The sequence below is a fragment of the Anomaloglossus baeobatrachus genome, chromosome 1 (assembly GCF_048569485.1).
Source record: "Anomaloglossus baeobatrachus isolate aAnoBae1 chromosome 1, aAnoBae1.hap1, whole genome shotgun sequence".
NCBI classification, from domain to species: domain Eukaryota; kingdom Metazoa; phylum Chordata; class Amphibia; order Anura; family Aromobatidae; genus Anomaloglossus; species Anomaloglossus baeobatrachus.
In genome coordinates this window covers 383988478-384014077 of record NC_134353.1, presented here as the reverse complement: position 1 = coordinate 384014077, position 25600 = coordinate 383988478, and the positions used below count along the sequence as shown (strand labels likewise).

General features: G+C 46.8%; 1 protein-coding gene across 3 annotated transcripts in view; it reads left to right on the top strand.

Annotated features, from left to right (window-relative positions):
• MLLT1 (MLLT1 super elongation complex subunit) overlaps window positions 1-25389 on the top strand; it is a 121908-nt gene extending 96519 nt beyond the window's left edge. For all 3 annotated transcript variants that reach the window (XM_075352533.1, XM_075352532.1, XM_075352531.1), the window contains exons 10-12: window positions 3490-3561; window positions 3651-3722; window positions 23069-25389. In XM_075352533.1, the coding sequence (XP_075208648.1) occupies window positions 3490-3561; window positions 3651-3722; window positions 23069-23197 (273 nt within the window). In that variant the 3' untranslated portion in view covers window positions 23198-25389. The remainder of the gene's footprint in view (window positions 1-3489; window positions 3562-3650; window positions 3723-23068) is intronic.
• Window positions 25390-25600: the final 211 nt, after the last annotated feature.

The following is a 25600-nucleotide window of genomic DNA, read 5'->3' as shown; positions in this document are numbered from 1 at the left end:
ATTTCTTGTGAGCGCAGGGATACCCCACATGTGGCCAAAAACCTTTGTTTGGATAAATGGGAGGGCTTGGAATGGAAGGAGCACCATTTGAATTTTGGAAAAGTTGAAGTAAATTGCGCGCACCATGTCACATTAGCAGGGCCCCTTGGGTACCTATACATCAGAAACCCCCCACAAGTGACCTCATTTTGGAAACTGGACCCCTCAAGGATTTTATTCAGGAGTATAGTAAGCATTTTGAATCCACAGGTACTTCACAAAAATGTTGCTGTAGCAACAAATTTCTCACTGTTAAGGGGGCTTTACACGCTGCGACATCGCTAATGCGGAGTCGTTAGGGTCACGGAATTGGTGACGCACATCCGGCCGCATTAGCGATGTTGCTGCGTGTGACACCGATGAGCGATTTTGCATCGTTGCAAAAACGTGCAAAATCGCTCATCGGTGACATGGGGGTCCATTCTCGATTATCGTTACTGCAGCAGTAACGATGTAGTTCGTCGCTCCTGCGGCAGCACACATCGCTATGTGTGACGCCGCAGGAACGAGGAACCTCTCCTTACCTGCCTCCCGGCCGCTATGAGGAAGGAAGAAGGTGGGCGGGATGTTCCGGCCACTCATCTCCGCCCCTCCGCTTCTATTGGGCGGCCGCTCAGTGACGTCACTGTGACGCCACACGGACCGCCCCCTTAGAAAGGAGGCGGTTCGCCGGTCACAGCGACGTCGCCGGGCAGGTAAGTATGTGTGATGCGTCTGCGCGATGTTGTGCGGCACGGGCAGCGATTTGCCCGTGTCGCACAACAGATGGGGGCGGGTACCCACACTAGCGATATCGGGACCGATATCGCAGCGTGTAAAGTAGCCTTTAGGCTATGTGGCCATGATCCAGCGACACGGCGTCTAGTACACAGTGTCAGCCTCCTGCAGAAATGTGAGTGTTGTCCACGGGAGAACGCAGCTGCCCATGCCCACGATTTGGGTTCAGGCTGCTGTGGACTTTAGTTTTATTCTACCTGCAAAGAACACTCATCTCCGCAGCATAAATTGACATGCTGAGGCTCGGGAAGCTGCGCCACAGGTCGGTTTATGCTGCGGAGAAAAGAAACACAGTGGGCACGGGATTTCTAAAAATCCTGCCACTGTGCTTCTACTGCACAACGCAGCGTTATGGACGCAGGGAAAACACTCTGCGCCCAAAACGCTGCAAACCCTGATTGTGGGCACACAGCGTAAAATGCTACAGTGGATGAATGGATAGATGTCAAACATATATAACGTCCCACCCCCCTGCATATTCTAAGCTGGCGCCCTTTAGTGCCTTTCATGTGACACTAAAGGATGCCTAGCCTTGTATTTAGCCCAAAAAAAAAAAAAAAAATTAAAATAAATGACGTGGGGTCCCCCCTATTTTTGATAGCCAGCTAGGGTAAAGCAGACAGCTGTAGCCTGCAAACCACAGCTGACAGCTTCATCTTGTCTGGTGATCAATTTGGAGGGCTCCCCAAGCTGTTTTTTTTTTTTTAATTATTTATAAATAAATAATTAAAAAAAACAAACAAACGTGGGGTCCCCCCAAATTAGATCACCAGCCAAGGTGAAGCTGACAGCTGGGGTCTGGTATTTTCAGGATGGGAAGAGCCATGGTTATTGGACTCTTCCCAGCCTAAAAATAGCAGGCCGCAGCCGCCCCAGAAGTGGCGCATCCATTAGATGCGCCAATTCTGGCGCTTCGCCCCAGCTCATCCCGCGCCCTGGTGCGTTGGCTAACGGGGTAATGAATGGGGTTGATACCAGGTGTGTAATGTCACCTGGCATCAAGCCCAGCAATTAGTTATGTCACGGCGTCTATCAGATACCCGACATAACTAATTGACAGTAATAAGAAAAAAAATTGACAACAAAAAAAAATTTATTTGAAAAAACACTCCCCAAAACATTCCCTGATTGACCAATTTATTGAAAAGAAAAAAAAAAATCCACTATAATCCATTTGGACGTCCCACGTCGCCTCTGGACCTTCTAGAATATGGGGGACACGTTCAGGGAACGTATCCCCCATTTTCTAGGAGGGCAGACCCTCCATTTGAGGAGAGTGGGTGCAAAAAGCTGCACCCACCCTCCCCGGGTCACAGCTGCACAGTGCTGAGCAGCAGCCAGCGTCTCTGAACACAGGAAGCTGTCATCTGCTCGGCACATGTGACCGGCGTCTGCAGAGAAGGAGGAGGGGGCCGCGGGGGATCAGCGCTCCGGTATGTATGACACCGGGGGACACCGGGGGACACCAGGGGGAGGGTAGGGGGGGACCCGGCAGGGCCTAGGGAGCAGGTTTCTGTCGTATGTGTTATGGCACATACGACAGAAACCATAGGAACACTGTAAATGCGGCCGGCGCGCTGCTGTGCTCTCCGATGCGCGCGGCCATCTTGGATTTTCGGGAGGGGGTTGGGGGTCGGGGGGGGCACTTTGGGGATACCGAGGGGACCGGAGGGAACCGGGGAAAAGATTTATCTCCCATCTGGCATGTTTGATCATGCCAGATGGGAGATAAATGATTTTTTACCGGCGCGGTCATTTACTATAACTTGATGATCGGTATACGGTGTATACCGGTCATCACGTGACTGGGGACCGGAAAAACCGGCCCGAATCATGATCTCCAGGGTCTCAGCTACCCCCGGCAGCTGAGACCCCGGAAATTTTCTGACTCTGGGGGGCGCTAGACCCTTTTTTCCGACCGCCGTTTTAAAACGGCAGAAAGGAATAAGTACCCTTTTTTAGTGCCGTTTTAAAACGTAACGCGGTCGTAATGGGGTTAAAAAAGGGCACAATGTCTATTATATATTAGTGTATCCGCTGAGTATTTCCTGCAAAAGATGCTTTAGGAAAACGCCTGTATCTTTTTGTTTTTATGTCTTTTCTGGGGATTTTGAAGCAGCTTTTCCGCCATCGTGGTGTTTTCTGTAGGTTGTATTTATTAATTCCAAGCAGAAGCTGCTAGAAGAATGCCCAAGTCACTTTTAATGGCTTTGCGGTTTTGTAAGCCTGAAGCAGTTTATAAAAAAAGTTCAAAAAGACAGAACATGTGTTCTTGTTGTCACGTAGGCTCCAGGCATTTTTCTCTTATTCGCATACTTGTATATGTGATCAGTGCACATTGTGTTTTTAGCATTTTGCATTTGTAAATGTAACATTTTGAAGGCCATCTTTTTATGGCCTTCATCATTAGCACGACATTTTCTATTATTTGTGTTGTACAAACTAGTTAACCAACAGCATTCTGTATATGTACTAAAGGGAATCTGTCACCAGTTTTTGCCACCTAATCTGAGAGCAGCATAATGTAGGGGCAGAGATCTTAATTCCAGTGTAGATTTGATCAAATCAGTTTTTTCAGCAGAGGACTAGTAAAATCGATACCAGTTAGTCATATTAAGTTTTAAGTGTTATTAACTCATACTTTAACATTGCTATTTTACTTACTATGCATAGACCACTGGCCGTAGGAGTCCTGAGACATGCAGTAAGTCTGAGAAAATGTTGAAGAAAGGAGTTTACGACAAGGTGAGCCTACATCCGTTTAGTAATGTCTTTAGTGTTTCACGTTGTATTGGAACTTGTGGTCTTGAGTGCTTCACTGTTGGCTGTTTTAGGCATATACAGATGAGCTAGTGGAACTACACCGAAGACTGATGGCTCTACGAGAAAGAAATGTCTTACAACAAGTGAGTACTGATCTATTTTGGGCTGCAGTATTGTTCCTAGGCTCTATTCTTCTAAAATTTCAGGATCTCGGTTCTGTCATAGAAACACAAAGATTAAAATAACAAGTGCTGGTTTCTTCCTATGACGGACACCCAACTCACCTAACAGCGCACTGATGTCTAATTGTGTCCATTTGGTCCGTCAGTGGTGCACTCACCTGATATGGTTCTGTGAGACACAACACTGTATGGCAAAATCAAGAACCCACCAATAATGGCTGCATCAACATAAGTGAGACATCCAAACATGAGAATATTGATTAGACCATTCAGATTAATACTGTATAACCAATAAAGATAAAAACGAACAACGATCAATGGGTTGAAAAAGCATATAATATAATATTTTATAGCTTATTGAAAACGTACTGAAATGGTAGTGATCCAACCACACATATTAAAATCATGTAATATTAAAACAACCCTGGGATCCACAGGTAAATGTATATTATTATGACCAACAAAGACGATGGTGAAGACTAACCCAGAGTAAGTATGTATAATGATATATTATAGGAGCAAAAACATGTCTCTACAGACCCTGATGGGGGAGAATCAGTAAGGAGCAAAATTGTCCCTATGTTTTGGAGGATACAATAGGACCTGTAAAATAGTTAATTAGGCTGTAGAGATGCAAAGTGCAGAAGGGAATGCCGCTTCAGCAAAATGATAATTAATGCAAAATTGCATAGTCGTAACCCAAAGGTGCATAATGCAAAATACACAGGACACAGGACAGATGTTAGATATAGCATCAATACAAACCGCTGATAGAATAATTGATCCTATGAAATGGTAGATAGCCATATAGGAAATACAGGATACAGGAAAGAGGACTAACCATATCCAAATGGTGAATGCAACAATGGATGGAAAACGTGCAATGTACAAAAACCAGTCAGGACCAGTCCGCAGTGTGGGAGGATCTGACGACGTGCAGCGCTGGGTTAGTAACAAAGTGTCATAAGTCCAAATTAACTGCGGACTAGTCCTTACTGCTTTTTGTACATGCAATGTTGCATTCACTATTTTCATAGGTTTAGTGCTCGAACCCAACTTGTCAGAGTATTTCTAAACATAATATATTTTTTTTTTTCTTTAAAGCAATGCCATCTTATTCTGCATTAGAGCATACAACAGATATTGATAAAACAGAGAATTAGACTTGAACAAATGTTGAAAAGGCCATTGAAGAAGAAGGTATTTTCATAGCAGTGAACCAGTTGTGTTCTATTAACCCCTTAACAACTGTGGGCAGTAATATTACGTCCTAGCGGTCATAGTGTTAATCCCCGCCAACTGCTGCAGGTAGCTTGCGGCAATCCGCGCACATGTCAGCTGATTTGTACAGCTGATGTGTGCCTGGCAGGCACAAGTAGATCCACGATCTGCCCATGCTTGTTAACCCCTTATATTGCGCTTTCAAAATGTGACAGCGCTATTTAAATCGCAGTAAAACTTTACTCACCGGAAGTCACGTGACGTGATCACGTGGAGCCGATGGTTGTCATGGCAGCACAGGGTCATGTGATGACTTGTGTAGCTCACATGACTCAGGTCCTGTAACAAGCAGATGAGTACTGCAGGTAACCGAGAGGAGCATTTCTCCTGATCTGAGCAGTGCTGCTCTGATCGGGAGAAAAGAATGAGCGATCAGACTTTTCAAATAAAGTTTTGAAAAATTAAAAAATATAAGAAAAAACAAAGTTCAAATCACCCCCCAATCGCCCCATTGAAAACTAAAGGGTTAAAAAAAAATATACACACATTTGGCATCGCAACTTTCAGAAATGCGCGATCTATCAAAATATAAAATCAATTAATCTGATCGGTAAGTGGTGTAGCAGCAAAAAAATTCCAAATGCCAAAATTACATTTTTTGGTTGCTGCAAATTTTGCGCAAAATGCAATACCAGGCGATCAAAATGTAGCATCTGCGCAAAAGTGGTACCATTAAAAATGTCAACTGAAGATGCAAAAAAATAATAGGTCACTGAGCCATAGATCCCAAAAAATGAGAATGCTACGGGTCGCAGAAAATGGCGCAAAAAGTGCACCACTTTTTTCTTCATCGTTCCTTATGGGAGACCCAGACCATGGGTGTATAGCTTCTGCCTCCGGAGGACACACAAAGTACTACACTAAAAAGTGTAGCTCCTCCCTCCTAGCATATACACCCCCTGGATCACCAAATACAGCCAGTTCAATGCTTTGTGTTCAGGAGGCACACATCCCGTGCATTCTCATCTGATTTTTGATTTTAAAGAATTGGAAGAAAAGCGGGTCCAGGTTGGACCCCCGGCATGTCCCTTCTTACCCCACTGTGTCGGCGGTGCTGTTAAGGTTGATTTAAGGCTGGAGCCTTCACATGCCGCGCTCCTTCACCATCCCTCGGGCTCTGGCTTGAAGTGGGAGCCAGCACAGTTCTCACTGCTTTGCAGGAGACCGGTCTCCATCCGCAGCCCTCTCAGGACCCTGCCGGACGTGGTGGCGTCATGGTGGCGTCAATGGAAGCGGTTACCTTTGCCCAGTTCCATCTGCGTCCTCTGCAGCTGGACATTCTCCGCTGTTGGGACAAGCGGACTTCTTCCTTGCACAGGTTGGTGGCTCTGTCGCCACAGACCAGGAGCTCTCTTCAGTGGTGGCTTCGGCCCCTCTCTCTGTCTCGGGGACGCTCCTTCCTGGCCCCGTCCTGGGTGATCCTCACCACGGATGCCAGTCTATCCGGCTGGGGAGCAGTATTTCTCCACCACCGAGCACAGGGCACTTGGACTCCGTCCGAATCAGCGATCTCGAACAATGTGCTGGAACTCAGAGCTGTGCTCCTAGCTCTCGTAGCCTTTCACCACCTGTTGGCGGTCAAGCACATTCGAGTCCAGTCAGACAATGCGACAGCGGTTGCCTACATCAATCACCAGGGCGGGACTCGCAGCCGCCTGGCAATGTTGGAGGTTCAACGCATCCTTCAGTGGACGGAGGACTCCAAGTCCACCATATCCGCAGTCCACATCCCAGGCGTAGAAAACTGGGAGGCAGATTATCTCAGCCGTCAAACCGTGGACAGCGGCGAGTGGTCTCTGCATCAGGCAGTGTTCCGGTCGATCTGCCGCAAGTGGGGCACTCCGGAATTGGATCTAATGGCATCACGGCACAACAACAAGGTCCCGGTTTATGTGGCTCGCTCCCACGATCCTCAGGCCTTTGCAGCGGACGCGCTGGTTCAGGATTGGTCCCAGTTTCGTCTGGCTTACGTGTTTCCCCCTCTAGTTCTCTTGCCCAGAGTCCTGCGCAAGATCAGAATGGAGGGCCGTCGGGTCATACTCATCGCCCCAGACTGGCCCAGGCGAGCTTGGTACCCAGACCTGCTCCGTCTGTCCGTAGAGGTGCCGTGGCATCTCCCGGACCGCCCAGACCTTCTCTCTCAAGGTCCGTTTTTCCGCCAGAATTCTGCGGCTCTCAGATTGACGGCGTGGCTCTTGAGTCCTGGATCCTGACGGCTTCCGGCATTCCTTCCGAAGTCATCTCCACTATGACTCAGGCTCGGAAGTCTTCCTCGGCAAAAATTTACCACAGGACTTGGAGAATTTTCCTGTCCTGGTGTCGTTCTTCCGGCCATGCCCCTTGGCCTTTTTCCTTGCCAACCAGCCTGTCCTTTCTACAGTCCGGTCTGCAGCTAGGACTATCCATTCCCTTAAGTGACAGGTCTCGGCTCTGTCAGTGTTCTTTCAGCGGCGTATCGCCCGATTGGCTCAGGTGCGCACCTTCATGCAGGGCGCATCTCACATCATTCCACCTTACCGGCGGCCTTTGGATCCCTGGGACCTTAATCTGGTCCTCACGGCCTTACAGAAACCCCCCTTTGAGCCTCTTAGGGAAGTTTCTTTGTTTCGACTTTCACAAAAAGTCGTCTTTCTGGTGGCCATAACCTCTCTCAGGAGAGTCTCTGATTTGGCCACGCTCTCTTCGGAGTCACCTTTTTTGGTTTTTCATCAAGACAAGGTAGTTCTCCGTCCGACTCCGGACTTTCTTCCTAAGGTGGTCTCTCCTTTCCACCTTAACCAGGACATTTCATTGCCTTCCCTTTGTCCGGCCCCTGTTCATCGCTTTGAGAAAGCGTTGCATACTTTAGATCTGGTGCGGGCGCTCCGGATCTATGTGTCACGCACCGCTGCTCTTAGGCGGTGCACCTCTCTTTTCTTTGTCGCTCCATTGGGAGACCCAGACAAATGGGTGTATAGCTTCTGCCTCCGGAGGCCACACAAAGTATTACACTTTAAAAAGTGTAACCCCTCCCCTCTGCCTATACACCCTCCCGTGGATCACGGGCTCCTCAGTTTTATGCTTTGTGTGGAAGGAGGCACACATCCACTCATGCATTCTCATATTAGTTATGTCGGTTGGAAGAAAAGAGAGCCCCCACGGGGCCCCCGGCATGTTCCCTTCTCACCCCACTACGTCGGCGGTGTTGTTAAGGTTGAGGTACCCATTGCGGGTACAAAGGCCGGAGCCTCATGCCGTCTCCTTCACCATCCCTTAGCGGCTCTGGGAGAAGTGGGATCCTGAACGGTCATCCAGTTGCTGGGACCGTGCTCCCTCCGCAGCCCCTGTGGGAATCTGCCGGACCTGAGTCTATTCAACCTCAGGGACCGGGCCCTGCAACTCTAAGGTACTCTGTGTCCCCATTGGGGACTGTGCAGAAGCGCACCTTCTGCCCGGACGCTGCGGCAGCTGCTGAATTGAGAAGACCGGCGGACTTCCGCGCCGACCGTGCCTGCTTGTCGGGCACGGTCTCAAATTTAGTCCCCGGCTTCATCGCGGCCTAGTCGCAAAAATCCCGCCCCCGGGCCTGCCTATCAGGGGTAAGGGCGGGACTGCCGACCTGACGTCGGATGTGAGGGCTGGAGCATCCTGCATGTTTCCTCCCCCCTCACGGATCACTGTGGGGACCCCAGATTCCCGCACTTTCCTGGCGCCGCCCACGGCTCCACTCCTCCCCTGAGATCTCCGGCAGCCATTTTTTGGGCATTCTCCCGGTGGAGGATTCTCAGGAACAGCTCTGCAGCTCCGGGGGACCTAAGGCTGGGAATCTGGAGGCACACACTCCGCTTGTTAGCGGTCGGTAAGCCACACCGGTCACCCGGTGCTGGTCCCCCCTAGGGTGCCGGAATAGATACGTATTTATATATATATTTCTGTTCGGTCGGGCTGTATACCCTGTTTTTGCCCATATACCCTCAGTGATCATTCTCCTAGGAGACAACAGCATGTCGTCCACAAAGAGCAAAGCTGTTAAGGCACAGGGGTTTTTTGCAACCTGTACCTCTTGTGGGGCTATGTTACCTGCGGGTTCCACCTACCCTCACTGTGAGCAATGCTCGACCCCTGTTTCACTTGCTCAGCCGGAGCCTCGGTCACTAGTGGACCCCTCGACTCATGTAGACCCCCCTGCTCCCCCTGTCCAGGCGGCAGGGACAGAGTTCTCCTCTTTTGCTGAGAAACTCTCTGAGTCACTTTCACAATCCATGGCTCAGTCTATGGACAAATGGTCTGCCAAGCTGCTAGAAGCTTTGCAGTCCAGACCGGTCCTTACACAGGCCCCGGCCCCTGTTGGATCGTCACCTCCAGGCCCCTCTCGGTCCGAGCCGCAGCGCGCTCCCAGGTTGGGCCCTAGGTCCCACGCGGAGGACTCCTGCCAGGACCACAGTCCTAGACAGGCTAAGCGGGCTCGCTGGGAATCTTCCCCGACTTCTTCACGCTGCTCGGGTTCCCAGCTTGAGGACTCTCTGGAGGACGAGGCGGACGTCGCAGCTCAGGGTTCTGACCCTGACGTCGCCCTTAACCTCGATACACCTGAGGGGGACGCATTAGTGAATGATCTTATCTCGTCCATCAACCAGGTGTTGGATCTCTCTCCCCCACCTCCTACTGTGGAGGAGTCGGCGTCTCAGCAGGAGAAACACCAGTTTTGGTTCCCCAAACGTACACGTAGTGCGTTCTTCGATCACTCTAACTTCAGAGACGCTGTCCAGAAGCCCAGAGCAGTTCCGGACAAGCGCTTTACTAAGTGCCTCACTGACACACGTTACCCCTTCCCCGCTGAAGTCGTTAAGGGGTGGGCTCAATGTCCCAAGGTGGATCCTCCAGTCTCTAGATTGGCGGCTAGATCTGTGGTATCGGTGGCAGATGGCTCATCGCTAAAGGATGCCACTGACAGGCAGATAGAGCTCCTGGTGAAGTCCATCTATGAGGCCACGGGCTCGTCTTTTGCCCCGGTCTTTGCAGCCGTGTGGGCACTCCAAGCTATCTCTGCTTGTCTGACCGAGATTAATGCTGTCACACGTAATTCTGCTCCGCAAGTTGCGTCTTTGACTTCTCAAGCGTCAACTTTTTCTTCCTACGCCATGAACGCAGTCCTAGACTCGGCTAGCCGTACAGCTGTGGCATCCGCTAACTCTGTGGCAGTCCGCAGGGCCATGTGGCTGCGCGAATGGAAGGCAGACTCGGCCTCCAAGAGGTTCTTAACCGGTTTGCCGTTTTCTGGCGAACGCTTGTTTGGCGAACGATTGGATGAGATTATTAAGGAATCCAAGGGAAAGGACTCCTCCTTACCCCAGTCCAGACCTAAGAGACCTCAACAACGGAAAATACAATCGAGGTTTCGGTCCTTTCGTCCCTCCGCCAAGCCCCAATCTTCTTCGTCCAGCAGGCAGGAGAAAGGCCAGAGGAACTCCTATGCGTGGCGGTCCAAGTCATGCCCCCAAAAGGCCGCAGGAGGCACTGCCTCCAAGGCGGCCTCCTCATGACTCTCGGCATCCACTAACCGCATCCTCGGTCGGTGGCAGGCTCTCCCGCTTTGGTGACGCCTGGTGGCCACATGTTCAAGACCGATGGGTGAGAGACATTCTGTCTCACGGTTACAGGATAGAGTTCAGCTCCCGTCCTGCGGCTCGTTTCTTCAGAACCTCTCCGCCCCCCGCTCAGGCCGACGCACTTTTTCAGGCGGTGGACGCTCTGAAGACAGAAGGAGTTGTGACCCCCGTTCCCCTTCAGGAACGTGGTCGCGGCTTTTACTCCAACTTGTTCGTGGTGCCAAAAAAGGACGGATCATTCCGTCCCGTTCTGGACCTCAAACTGCTCAACAGACACGTGAGGACCAGACGGTTTCGGATGGAATCTCTCCGCTCGGTCATCGCCTCGATGTCACAAGGAGACTTCCTAGCATCGATCGACATCAAAGATGCTTATCTCCACGTGCCGATCGCACCCGAACATCAACGCTTCTTGCGTTTCGCCATCAGGGACGAACACCTTCAGTTCGTGGCATTGCCTTTCGGCCTGGCAACAGCCCCACGGGTTTTCACCAAAGTCATGGCATCCGTCGTGGCGGTCCTACACTCTCAGGGCCACTCGGTGATTCCCTACCTAGATGATCTCCTAGTCAGGGCCCCTTCTTGGGTGGTGTGTCAACACAGCCTTACAGTCGCTCTGACGACTCTCCAGCAGTTCGGGTGGATCATCAACTTCCCGAAATCCAAGTTGACACCGACCCAATCACTGACTTACCTCGGGATGGAGTTTCATACACAGTCAGCGGTAGTCAAGCTACCGCGAGACAAACAGCTTTCTCTGCAGGCAGGGGTGCAATCACTTCTTCGGAATCAGTCACACCCCTTAAGGCGCCTCATGCACTTCCTGGGGAAGATGGTGGCAGCGATGGAGGCAGTGCCGTTCGCGCAATTCCATCTACGGCAGCTCCAATGGGACATTCTCCGCAAATGGGACAGGAGGTCGGCTTCCCTCGACAGGACCGTCTCTCTTTCCCTTGCAACCAAGACATCACTTCAGTGGTGGCTCCTTCCCAATTCTCTATCGCAGGGAAAATCCTTCCTACCCCCAACCTGGGCTGTGGTCACCACGGACGCGAGCCTGTCAGGGTGGGGAGCGGTTTTTCTCCACCACAGGGCTCAGGGAACCTGGACTCCGATAGAGTCTTCCCTTCAGATCAATGTTCTGGAAATAAGGGCAGTGTATCTAGCCCTATTGGCTTTTCAGCGGTGGCTGGAGGGGAGGCAGATCCGTGTCCAGTCGGACAACGCCACTGCCGTTGCATACATCAACCACCAAGGCGGCACTCGCAGTCGTCAAGCCTTCCAGGAAGTCCGGCGGATTCTGCAGTGGGTGGAAGCCATAGCCTCCACCATCTCCGCAGTTCACATCCCGGGCGTAGAAAACTGGGAAGCAGATTTTCTCAGTCAGGGCATGGATGCGGGGGAATGGTCTCTGCACCCAGAAGTGTTTCGAGAGATCTGTCGCCGCTGGGGAACGCCGGACGTCGATCTCATGGCGTCACGGCACAACAACAAAGTCCCGGCATTCATGGCACGGTCTCAGGATCACAGAGCTCTGGCGGCGGACGCGTTAGTTCAGGACTGGTCGCAGTTCCGACTGCCTTATGTGTTTCCTCCTCTGGCGATGCTGCCCAGAGTGTTACGCAAGATCAGGTCCGACTGCCGTCGCGCCATTCTCGTCGCTCCAGACTGGCCGAGGCGGTCGTGGTACCCGGATCTGTGGCATCTCACGGTGGGTCAGCCGTGGGCGCTTCCAGATCGCCCAGACTTGCTGTCACAAGGGCCATTTTTCCATCTGAATTCTGTGGCCCTCAACCTGACTGTGTGGCCATTGAGTCCTGGCTCCTAGCGTCTTCAGGATTATCTCAGGATGTCATTGCCACCATGAGACAGGCCAGGAAGCCAACGTCCGCCAAGATCTATTACAGGTCTTGGCAAATCTTCTTATCCTGGTGCTCTGATAACGGTTTCTCTCCATGGCCGTTTGCCTTACCCACTTTTCTTTCATTCCTCCAATCCGGAATGGTCAAGGGTTTGTCACTCGGCTCTCTCAAGGGCCAAGTGTCGGCGCTCTCCGTATTTTTTCAAAAGCGTCTAGCCAGGCTTCCGCAGGTCCGCACGTTCCTGCAGGGAGTTTGCCACATAGTCCCACCTTATAAGCGTCCGCTGGAACCCTGGGATCTTAACAGGGTGCTAACGGCTCTTCAGAAACCACCTTTCGAGCCGCTGCGGGATGTCTCTTTATCACGTCTTTCGCAAAAGGTGGCCTTTCTAGTGGCAGTTACATCACTCCGGAGAGTGTCTGAGCTTGCAGCGCTATCATGCAAAGCCCCCTTCCTGGTGTTTCACCAGGATAAGGTGGTTCTGCGTCCGGTTCCGGAATTTCTCCCTAAGGTGGTATCTCCTTTTCATCTCAATCAGGATATCTCCTTACCTTCATTTTGCCCTAATCCAATTCACCAATGTGAAAATGGATTTGCACTCTTTGGATCTGGTGAGAGCACTCCGGTTCTACGTGTCTCGCACGGCGCCCCTGCGTCGTTCAGATGCGCTCTTTGTCCTTGTCGCTGGCCAGCGTAAGGGTTCGCAGGCTTCCAAGTCAACCTTGGCTCGGTGGATCAAGGAACCGATTCTAGAGGCCTACCGTACTTCTGGGCTTCCGCTCCCTTCAGGGCTGAAAGCCCATTCTACCAGAGCCGTGGGTGCGTCCTGGGCATTGCGGCACCGGGCGACGGCTCAGCAGGTGTGTCAGGCAGCGACGTGGTCTAGTCTGCACACTTTCACGAAACACTATCAAGTGCATACCTATGCTTCGGCAGACGCCAGTCTAGGTAGGCGAGTCCTTCAGGCGGCGGTTGCCCACCTGTAAGAGGAGGGCCGTTTCGGCTCTTTTTATTGAGGTATTCTTTTACCCACCCAGGGACTGCTTTTGGACGTCCCAATTGTCTGGGTCTCCCAATGGAGCGACAAAGAAGAAGGGAATTTTGTTTACTTACCGTAAGTTCCTTTTCTTCTAGCTCCTATTGGGAGACCCAGCACCCGCCCCTGTTTCCCTTCGGGCTGGTTGTTCTTTTGTGTACACATGTTGTTCATGTTGAATTGTTCTTTTGGTTCATGGTTCAGTTCTCCGAACATCCTTCGGATTGAATTTACCCTAGACCAATTCATAAGTCTTCTCCTTCCTGCTTTTGCACCAAAACTGAGGAGCCCGTGATCCACGGGAGGGTGTATAGGCAGAGGGGAGGGGTTACACTTTTTAAAGTGTAATACTTTGTGTGGCCTCCGGAGGCAGAAGCTATACACCCAATTGTCTGGGTCTCCCAATAGGAGCTAGAAGAAAAGGAATTTACGGTAAGTAAACAAAATTCCCTTCTTTGTGCTGACCACAGGTCAGCGCAAGGGTCTCTCGGCTTCTAAACCGACCCTAGCTCGTTGGATTAGGTCGGCCATATCCGATGCCTACCAGAGTTCTCAGGTGCCTCCCCCGGCGGGGATCAAGGCACACTCGACCAGAGCTGTCGGTGCCTCTTGGGCTTTTAGGCACCAGGCTACGGCTCAGCAGGTCTGTCAGGCTGCCACTTGGTCTAGTCTGCACACCTTTTCAAAGCACTACCAAGTGCATGCTCATGCTTCGGCAGATGCGAGCTTGGGCAGACGCATCCTTCAGGCGGCTGTCGCCCATTTGTGAAGTTAGGTTTTGCCTACTTCTCAGTTTTCTGTTTATTCCCACCCATGGACTGCTTTGAGACGTCCCATGGTCTGGGTCTCCCATAAGGAACGATGAAGAAAATTCTCTTTTTTTGGGATAAACTTCAGATTTTTTTAACCCCTTAGATAAAAGTAAACCTATACATGTTTGGTGTCTACGAACTCGTACCAACTGGAGGCATCACAATGACACATCGTTTTTACCATATAGTGAACACTGTGAATAAAATATCTCAAAAACAATCATGCAATTGCACTTTTTTTGCAGTTTTTCTGCATTTGGAATTTTTTTGCGGTTTTCCAGTACACTATATAGTAAAACTTATGGTTTTATGTAAAAGTACAACTTGTTACGCAAAAAACAAGCCCTTATATGGCAAGATTGCCAGAAAAATAAAAGTTACGTCTCTCGGAAGAAGGGAACAAAAAAAAATGGAAAATCGTCCGGGGGTGAAGGGGTTAAATATGTAAATTACGTATTTAGTTGACCCACCATTCAATAATACAGCAAAAAAATACCTAACATGTAACTTTTATTAATAATTCCTTAAAAGGAAGCAAGAATCATCTTGCCTCTGTTAAAATACAGAAATAAGTGCCAAACACAGCTCTCTAGTCGCCTGTCCCTTATAGCTTCTAAGGGACCAGTGTATCCTGTTTGTTGGCATCTTAATAGAAAGTGGATGGCAGTGATGTATAATATATCCTCACTGAATCAGTATAGCACCATTCTCTTAGGACTGACTCAGATGAAAAATAGTGCTCAGGGATATCCCATTTAGATCCTAGGTTAATAACCCTGTTTAGGCACAGTTTAAATAAATAGGAATGATCTCACCTGTTCTGGTGTGCTCATTTCCCTTTTGGCAGATGCTCTATAGGCGTCTCCACGATTCCCTTTTGGTCTGGGTCCAGGATCCCATAGACTGAGCTCACTGCCTATTCAATATTCTCCTCCTCCCGAAGCGTTTCCTATATCCCATATTCATCAGGGGAGCTTTGGTAGGAGAAAATGGTTTCTAACCATGAAACCAGAAAATGTGCTGGAGATCAAAAAACAGGGGATATTAGCTTAGAACAATCCCCCTGTTTACTTCCTCAAAGTGGTTCAAGAAAAGAAAAGAGCATATAACTCACCATTTTGGCGACAGCGCGACTTTTCTGTGCTGCACGCCGGTGTATGCGAGCGCCATGTTTATATGGCTGCAGAGCTCCTGCTGGCGTGTGACGTCGCATCCTCCTGCTGTTCCTTACTTCTGCTTCATGCGGTGGAACGCATAAATGGAACGCATGAATTCCAGGATGCGACGCCACTCCTCCCAGCGCGGGACGTCATCATGTTGGAGCGTCCCATTTGGAACGCAATTGCGTCCTTACTGCATGCGCGATGTGCGTTTAAATGAACATGCTTTATTTTATGATAATCCGGCCTGTCTTTTACTTTAAAACAACCCTGAAGCTGGGGCAGAGCAATTATCAGATGATATGTACAAGTTATTAAAACCAGGAGATATTTAGAAAATATAATTGGATATTCAAGAGAGGGGTTTGCCAAGAATAGTACAATCAGTATTGGACTTTTTGTATTGAAAGAGCTACTGGCGATGCATGATCCCCTTATTATTAGGTTGAATAAGAAAGGAGAAATTCTAACAGCTTCACCACCGGCTATTACTAACTAGATGAATCTAACCCTGCCTAACCGCGGAGGTTGGCACCCTGAAACAGACGGTGATGGGCGCCCCCGCTCGTGCGATGACTCTCCCTCCTGACTGTCACTTATCCTAAGTCTACAAAAAGGGTGCAAAAGATAAAGACTCATTTAAGCCTAGGGGGTGAACTGTTTTTAACCGAAATATCCATTGCGCCTCGAGCTGTAGTATCTTCTTATCCCAGTTTCCTCCTCTTTTTAGTGGGGGGGACTACATCGACCCACCATTCACTATGAATCTCTAGATGGAAGAGTGGACTAATGCAGGCTATCTGTTTCCATGCCAAGGACATATCTCATCCATTCTTCTTGCTTTCCAGTTCAGTAGCCAAGGAACATACATCTTGACTGCTGACTGAGCTATATCTCAGTCTTTATTTTAGCAGCAGCGTCTTGCTGAGAATCTCAGCTGTAGGGCTCACCAACACGAGCAGCCTATAATGGACAACGTGCACCCATGCAAGTCAATGGGCGCATGCAAAACTTCAGATAATATCCAAGTGCAGTCCGATTAATGTTGACACAGACAATGGAGAAGATGGAGAAATTAAGTTCTCCATCTTCTCCTCACCCGTGCTCAGATTCTCACATGCGAGAGAATCAAATCACAGTAAATAACACTTATATAAAACCCTGATCAGAGTTTGAGCTGGATGTCATTAGCATGATTGGACTGATTCTCTCACATGAGAGAACATACACTCGCGCGAACCACAGCCTCAAAATGAGATCAGAATTACCACTGTAGTCTTGACCCAGCCTCTGATACCAAAGGTCAAAATTAGGGCTGCTGATCGACCCCTTTTATAAGTGCGATCCAGGTTGAGATACAGCCAGTTAAAATGCCTCTACCCGTTTTTTTCTCCCTGTAACTTCAGGTACTGTGAAATTCAAGAGGAGGGGCGGTGAGCTTACAGGCTGCAGGGGCAGGAGAGAAATGATGTGTGATCTCCTCTGGTTGCTGTATTAGGCTGTTTTCACACTTGCGTTGTTTTGCATCAGTTGCAATCCGCCGCCTTGAGAAATTACGGTAACCGTTGCAGGAATAGTCTTCTATTAAGGGAGAATTGCAACTGATGGCCTTGCGTTGCATCCACCCGGCGGTGCATCAGTCGTTTAGTCTCTCTCTCTCAAACAATTTTAGATAAATCACAAATAAAAAATTATACAAAAACATTTTATTAAAATGTGACTTTACACTTAAATAGTAAAAAATTGGTTAAAAGAACTGAAGTCCTCAGTGGTTGATACCTTTTAGTGGCTAACTGAAAAGATGGTAATAATAGCAAGCTTTCGAGACTACTCAGGTCTCTTCATCAGGCATGGTATATATAACACAAAATCTGAAGAGTCACATATTTATACACAACAGGACATAGAAGAGTGCAGTAAAAAAAAAAAAACAAGTTATATGAAACAGAACTATCACTATAGCAGGGGGGCAAACTGTTGTGGCCATAAATATTGCTGCAGTTCAGTGTGAAAGTTTTATTGTCCTCTGATCAGGGTCTGGTCCAGAGCTGTGATGCGCTCGGATGGTCAGAGGAGCACATCTCTTAACTGATGTAAAAAGACATGAATCCATGAGACACATTCATTCCTACTCTGAATGTGTCCAAGTTCATCATAAATTTGTACTCCCATAGTCTCCTATCTCTCTGGGACTTGAAATTTCCTTTCAATACCAGCAATTTCATGTCCATGATGCTGTGGTCAGGGTTACAAAAATGTTTGGCCACAGGTAGATCTATTCTTTTTTCCTTAATTGTGTGGCGGTGAGAATTCATCCTTGTCCTGAGCTGTTGTCCTGTCTCCCCCACATACAGACCCCCAGTTGGACATTTGGTGCATATAATTAAGTACACCACATTGGTTGTGGTGCAGCTGAAGGTACCTGGGATCTTGTAGTCCTGATGTGATCTGGGGATCTTTATCTTGTCCGTTGTCAATATAAATGGACAGGTCTTATATTTTTTCTGGTTGCAGGGAAATGTTCCTGTTGTTGTTGGGGAGGACAGGGAGCTTCTAACAATGATGCTTCTTAGATTTGGGGGCTGTCTAAAACACAGAAGTGGGGGGGTCTGGAAAAATAGATTTTAACCGGGCATCTTTTTGCCGTAATGGTTGTAGTTTCCGTGCAGCTCCTCTAAACACCTCCAGATGTGGATTGTAGGTGACTACAAGAGGGACCCGGTTGTTTTCTTCTTTAGTTTTATAATGTAGGAGATGGTTTCTTGATATTCTGGTGGCTCTTGTAATCTGGTTTTCAATTGTTCTTGGGTGGTAGCCTTGATTCAGAAAGGTCTTTCTGAGGCCCTCAAGGTGATTGTCTCTATCTGTACTGTTGGAACATATCCGATTGTACCTGATGGCCTGGCTGTATATAATAGAGTTTTTTTATGTGTTTTGGATGAAAACTGTCCCATTTCAGGTATGTTGGACGGTCAATTGGCTTCTTGTACAGAGATGTTTCAATTTCGTTGTTCCGTAGTTTAATGATGGTGTCCAAGAAGTTGATCTCCGTGCAGGAGTAGTTGAGTGTTAGGTTGATGGTGGGATGAAACTGATTAAAGTGTTCATGGAAGGTCTTCAGCTGCTCCTCAGACTCTGTCCAGATGATTAAAATATCATCAATGTAACGGTAGTAGGCCAGAGGCCTGATAGGACAAGAGGATAAAAAGTCACTTTCAAGTGACATATATATGTATATATATATATATATATATATATATATATATATATATATATATATATATATATACACACAGTCATGGCCAAAAGTTTTGAGAATGACACCAAAATTATATTTTCAAATGATCTGTTGCCCTCTGGTTTTTAATTGTGTTTGTCTGATGTTTACATCACATACAGAAATATAATTTCAATCATCTTATGAGTACCAAAAGGTTATATTGATAGAATGAGTTAATGCAGCAAGTCAATATTTGCAGTGTTGACCCTTCTTCTTCAGGACCTCTGGAATTCTCCCTGGCATGCTCTCAATCAACTTCTGGATCAAATCCTGACTGATAGCTGTCCATTCTTGCATAAGCAATGCTTGCATTTTGCCAGAATTTGTTGGTTTTTGTTTATCCACCCGTCTCTTGATGATTGCCCACAAGTTCTCAATGGGATTAAGATCTGTGGCCATGGACACAAAATCTCTGTTTTGTTCCATGAGCCATTTAGTGATCACCTTTGCTTTATGGCAAGGTGCTCCATCATGCTGGAAAAGGCATTGTTGGGCGCCAAACTGCTCTTGGACAGTTGGGAGAAGTTGCTCTTGGAGGACATTCTGGTACCATTCTTTATTCATGGCTGTGTTTTTAGGCAAGACTGTGAGTGAGCCGATTCCCTTGGCTGAGAAGCAACCCCACACATGAATCGTTTCAGGATGCTTAACAGTTGGCATGAGACAAGACTGGTGGTAGCGCTCACCTCTTCTTCTCCGAATAAGCTGTTTTCCAGATGTCCCAAACAATCGAAAAGGGGATTCATCTGAGAAAATGACTTTACCCCAGTCCTCAGCAGTCCACTCCCTGTACCTTTTGCAGAATATCAGTCGGTCCCTGATGTTTTTTCTGGAGAGAAGTGGCTTCTTTGCTGCCCTCCTTGAAACCAGGCCTTGCTCAAAGAGTCTCCGCCTCACAGTGCATGCAGAAGCACTCACACCAGCCTGCTGCCATTGCTGAGCTAGCTCGGCACTGCTGGTAGTTCGATCCCGCAGCTGAAACAGTTTTAAGATACGGTCCTGGCGTTTGCTGGTCCTTCTTGGGCGCCCTGGAGCCTTTTTGGCAACAATGGAAGCTCTCTCCTTGAAGTTCTTGATGATGCGATAGATTGTTGACTGAGGTGTAATCTTTGTAGCTGATACTCTTCCCTGTTAGGCCATTTTTGTGCAGAGCAATGATGGCTGCACGTGTTTCTTTAGAGATAACCATGGTTAACTGAAGAGAAACAATGATACCAAGCACCAGCCTCCTTTTAAAGTGTCCAGTGGTGTCATTCTTACTTAATCATGACTGATCGCCAGCCCTGTCTTCATCAACACCCACACCTGTGTTAATGGAACAATCACTAAAACAATGTTAGCTGCTCCTTTTAAGGCAGGAAAGCAATGCTGTTGAAATGTGTTTTGGGGGTTAAAGTTCATTTTCTTAGCCAATATTGACTTTGCTAGTAATTGCTGTTAAGCTGATCACTCTTTATGGCATTCTGGAGTATATGCAAATTGCCATTAGAAAAACTTAAGCAGTAGACTTTGTAAAAATTAATATTTGTAGCATTCTCAAAACTTTGGCCATGACTGTATATATATATATATTATATATATATATATATATATATATATATATATATATATATATATATATCTATATATATATATATATATATATATATATATAGATATATATATATATATATATATATAGATATATTAGTATTTTCATACGAGGAAGAAGCAGAACAATCAATATGGGTGAGGGTAAAAACAATTGAGGCAGCAGTAAATATTGGAGTGGTTCATATAACAGGAGTATGAAAGTTTTATTGTCCCCTGATTGAGGTCTGGTCCAAAGTTGTGATGCCCCCAGATGCCCAGACTAATTAAAAGTAAAATTTGTATTAACGTAAAAAAATACAAAATAACATACACTGTAACAAAAAAATGTTTCAATACTAAAAAGCATTAACAAAAAAAGTACACAATTGGTATCGCCATGACCGGAATGGCCTGATTTATAAAACCATTGTTCATCGTATGTGTTAAATGATTAATGTAAATAAAAATAGCCATTTTACCCCATTTACCATATGGTTACAGGGTAAAAGGACATAAAAAAGAGACAATTCCTTAATTGCTGTTTGTTTGTTCATTCTCTCCAAAAAAGAACAAAGCAATTAAAAAATATTATGGGTTCACAATTTCACAGCATTTATGATTTTTTTTTCCCATTTTACATATTTTTCCATTTTAAACTGTAAAATGAATGGTGTCATTCAAAACTACACCTGGTCCCACAGAAAAACAAGCCCTCGTATGGCTTTGTCACCGGAAAAATAAAAGTACTATGGCTCTTGGACCAAGTTGAGATAAAACTGAAGCACAAAAACTAAAAAATCACAGGTCCTTAAAAGAGTTGTCCAACATAAACTCAAACATTTTTTGTAACCTAATCTGTGCTGTATTGTCATATAAATCACCCCTACATTATTTTTTTTTTTTGTTTTCTAACTTTTGTTCCTCTTGAATTCTCCCTTTATTCTCTGCAGCTCTTTGATTACATTCAGCTCAACCAAACATAACATCTTCCTATGCCGAACATCACAGTCAGAGCTGGCACCGCCTGGCCTCACTGTCCAGCCTCGCCCTCTGCACACTCATTGGCTGTCAGTATTCGGGCCAGCACTGACCTTTTATCACTCTAGCATTGGAAATAACAGCCCCACATCGGGCTCTGCACCTCACACACACATCAGGCTCTACAACCCCCACACCACATCTGGCTCTGCAGGCCACACACACATCGGGCTCTGCACCCCCCCACCACATTGGGTTCTGCAGGCTGCACACACATCGGGCTCTGCACCCCACCATATCGGGCTCTGCACCCCCCCCACCACATCGGGCTCCGCAGGCCGCGCACACACCGGGCTTTGCACCCCCCACCACCACATTAGGCTTTGAAGGCCGCACACACATTGGGCTCTGCACCCCCTCTCCCCACACATCAGGCTCTGCACCCCCCACCACACATCGGGCTCTGCAACGCCCCCACATGGCGCTCTGTACAACCCCCCCCCCATACATGGCGCTTTGTACCGACGCCACCACTCATAGGGAATACATGTGGGGAATACATACTCACCCCTCCTCGGTCCCTGCCGCTGCCCCACGTTTGTCCGCTGTCTGCTGTGGCCAGTGGCCATATCAGACAGCAGGACAATGCTGAGATTCAGCGCAGCGCTCCCTCTCATCGGTGCTTTCAAATGTATTGGCATCTGTGATGCCAATACATCTGAATGTGCGATTGTGAGCAGGGGTGACACCGTGGCACCTTCCCCAGTTCTCGGGCCCCACAGGAGTGGTGAGGAAGGTTGCGGGGAGAATACGGGGTGCAGGGGAATGTGTGGGAGGGGGTGGGGGCTCCACGCACTGTACCCACCCAGCAGGGCGGCAACATGAAGTCTGCTCTGTGGCTGTCAACAATGTGGTCATGACGTCAAAGGAAGTAGCAAAATCGCGGCAGGAGCGGTCACATGACCGCTCTGAGCTGGGGGGAGAGGGGCTGACAGCAGGACAGGCAAGTAGTTGCTATCTACTTACCTGCCCTAATGTAGCCCAATAGTGAAATAAACAAAAATTAGCAAAATAAGCCAGATAACCCCTTTAAGGGGTTAAAGAGATTTTTTCAGGACTTGATGATTGATGTCCTATCCTTTAGAACAGGTCATCAATATGAGATCAGTGCGGGACTGACACCCGGCACCGTCTCCCTCCCCCTCTGATTGGCCATAAACTGATGCGGCAGCAGCTGGAACTAGGTGACATATGTGCGCACACAGCACCCCGTATATGCTTAGTTGCCACCTCTGAGTACTGTGCTTTATATCCCACTGAAGCGAGTGTGCTAGAGTACTCTAGATCGGCCACTAAGCAATACAAAGAGCTGTTGTGTTCCACCCATAAATTGCTTAGTTCCGGCCACTACCTGATACGTTTTTATCTGAATGGTGGGGATGTCAGACCCTTATTGATCTCATATTATGAGAGGTCATCAGTTACTAAGTCATGGACAACTTGATTAACAATTTATGGGGTCGATGTCTCCAGAAGCACACGCTGGGCACTAAGAGCCCTGTCCATCAAATTTTTTACACCAGTATTCTGAAAATTAATTTGTGGCTAAAGTAACCTTTGTATTGAAATTGTTTTGACTATGATTTATGGGCATAAAAATTGAAAATTGCAAAAAAATATATACTTTTTAAATAAATTAATGCATTGTCTTTTTTCTGTCTTTTCTGCTGTTCCCAAGATTGTCAACCTCATAGAAGAAACTGGCCACTTCAATGTCACAAATACGACTTTTGACTTTGACCTCTTCTCACTGGATGAGACAACTGTGCGTAAACTGCAGAGTTATCTAGAAGCTGGAGCCACATGACCCCCAAGAAATTGATGAAGACAGGAGAGAGAGAGAGAAGAGTGCATCGGGGGCGGCAGTGATCTAAACACCCTCCTTCCTTGAACTTTTAATATGGTCACCACGAGGCACCTTCGACACTGACCAGCTGCTCTGAGCAAACAGGACCTTAAATCCACATCGTCCCTATATGCTCCAACTTTTACCATTCGGAGTGAAGACAGTATTCTGTCCATTGTTGAAGTGTAGGGGTGCGCAGGAAGCATGCTTCTCACTAAATACAGATAGAAATGACACTGAAAATGGTGCAGCTGCAAACAACACAACTGTAGTACAGGCATCTATATACTGTAATTTATATTTCCATACATATTCTGTTTCTGGGAAACTTTAAGGCTGTATCCAACAAAGTTTTGTGTCCGTATTTTAGGTGCGGACAAGCATGTGCGCTAACCCTTTAGTAACTCCTGCAGGAGGCATGGAATTATCTAGAAGTGTGGGAGCAGTGATGCAGGGTCCTTGTTCTGGAAAGTCTCGGCTAAAGCCCCTCTTTCTCTCTCTCCTATCGGAATTGGTTTTTAGTTTGCTAATATTGAAGAGACGATGGGGGAGAGAATACTGTATTTATAATGTGTGACGAGAGACTGAGCACTGGCTTCATTCTGCTTCACAAACATTACGGAACCTTGAATCTGTAAGCTGTATATTATATATATTATATATATGTATGTATGTATTTTATGTATAAGAGGGCCTGGAGAGCCAGACTATTACACTTTGTTTTTATGTCGTTGGTTAAGGGTGGAACAAGGATTTTTATTTTTATTTTTTTAAATTGTTTCCTGCTTTAAATCATCTTTTAATTTTATACACTTTTTTTGTTTTATTTTAAGTGTGAAATTGAAAACTTACCAGTTGCAAATATGGTGAGGGTTAAAGCCTCAATACATCCTGATAACTGAAGGGCTTGAAAGAGAATTTTGGTTTTCTGAATTATGCCCAAGTGCAGGTTACAAGTGTCTCAGGTTAGGAAGATGAGTATTTATATAGGACACTGTTAACTGCAGAAAACCTTAAAATAAGGTTTCTAATGTTTGTGCAATCGTGTTTTCCTAAAGCATCATGGACAACTACTTACAGACTTGTCCACACTGATATAAAGGTTCATTGTGTTGACGGATTTCCTACTTGAGTTAAAACTTAATGTAATAATTGGAGGTTTTTAGTAATCATGTTCTGCTGAATGACCCTGATCTGGACGAAACACTAAAAGAGGTTTTTATTTCTTTAAAGAAATGTACTTTTTTTTTTTTTTTTTTACTATTTAATATTGTTACACTCCTTTTCCACAAGGTACCCATTCTGGACCAGCATCAACCCCTCTTAGGACCAAACTTAGCATTTGATGTGTTTTCAAGTGGTCAAACCCACTTTTTGGTCACTTTGTATTTTATGATCTGCCTCTGCAAATCATCTGTGTCATTGATAAAGATGTCAGACTAGTACTAGCTTTCCCTCTTCCATGTTTTCCTAAAAGAAGCAACACTACGACTGTTCCTGTGTGTTCCCTTGCTCTAGAATAGTCTCCCTCGGAAGGATAGTACTGCATTTACATTTTATTGTATGTCCATTGTATTTGTAAGGACGGATGTTTAGAGTTTGGGTCTTCCACACAGTATTTGATTTCCTCCATTTCATATCAGTATTTGTTGTTCTTTGCAAATGAATTTCATTTTGCCCTTGGCAGCATGGAGTAAAACGTATCTCGTCTTTGGGAAGGGATTTCAATAGCCTTAAAGGTATTACATGCCATTAAATATTAAAGGGAAAGGGAGATATAGAATTCACGGGACAACCTGTGTCAACCACTTTGATGGCAGACTGACCAAGTCTCTATACAGTTTCCAGTTAGAGATTCGGTCGCATTGCTCTCCGTGAGATACTTTTTAGCAAATTTCACATTTTAATGGTTATCGAGTTATGAACACATTTATAAGTGAGACTATGATCTCTATTATCAGACTGTTTTATTGTCCACAAAGTATTTATTATTGTGTCAAGCAAAATGAAGGGGTTTTAAACCGAGCTCAATGGTTGGAAACTGTATTGCTAATGATGCATAAATAATTTGGTCTTGTATTATTTTTATTTTAATATTGGAAATCTTGCAAGAGTTTTTATAGGAAAAATAAAGATGGAGAAAAACTGTTGAATCGTGTTGTTTCCGCTTTATTAAAGGGGTTGTCCAAACTCCAGAAGAAAAGTCTGCAGTGACTTTGTGACTGCAGACTACTAAATTGTGCGAGGTGCTCAGTCACGATCCCGTGTCCCCATGTGGGTAACTCCATATACACGATTTGCATACTTGCGGTCACGTGGACTAGTCTCATCCTGCTTCTCAAGACTAGATTAGAGTTATTCCCA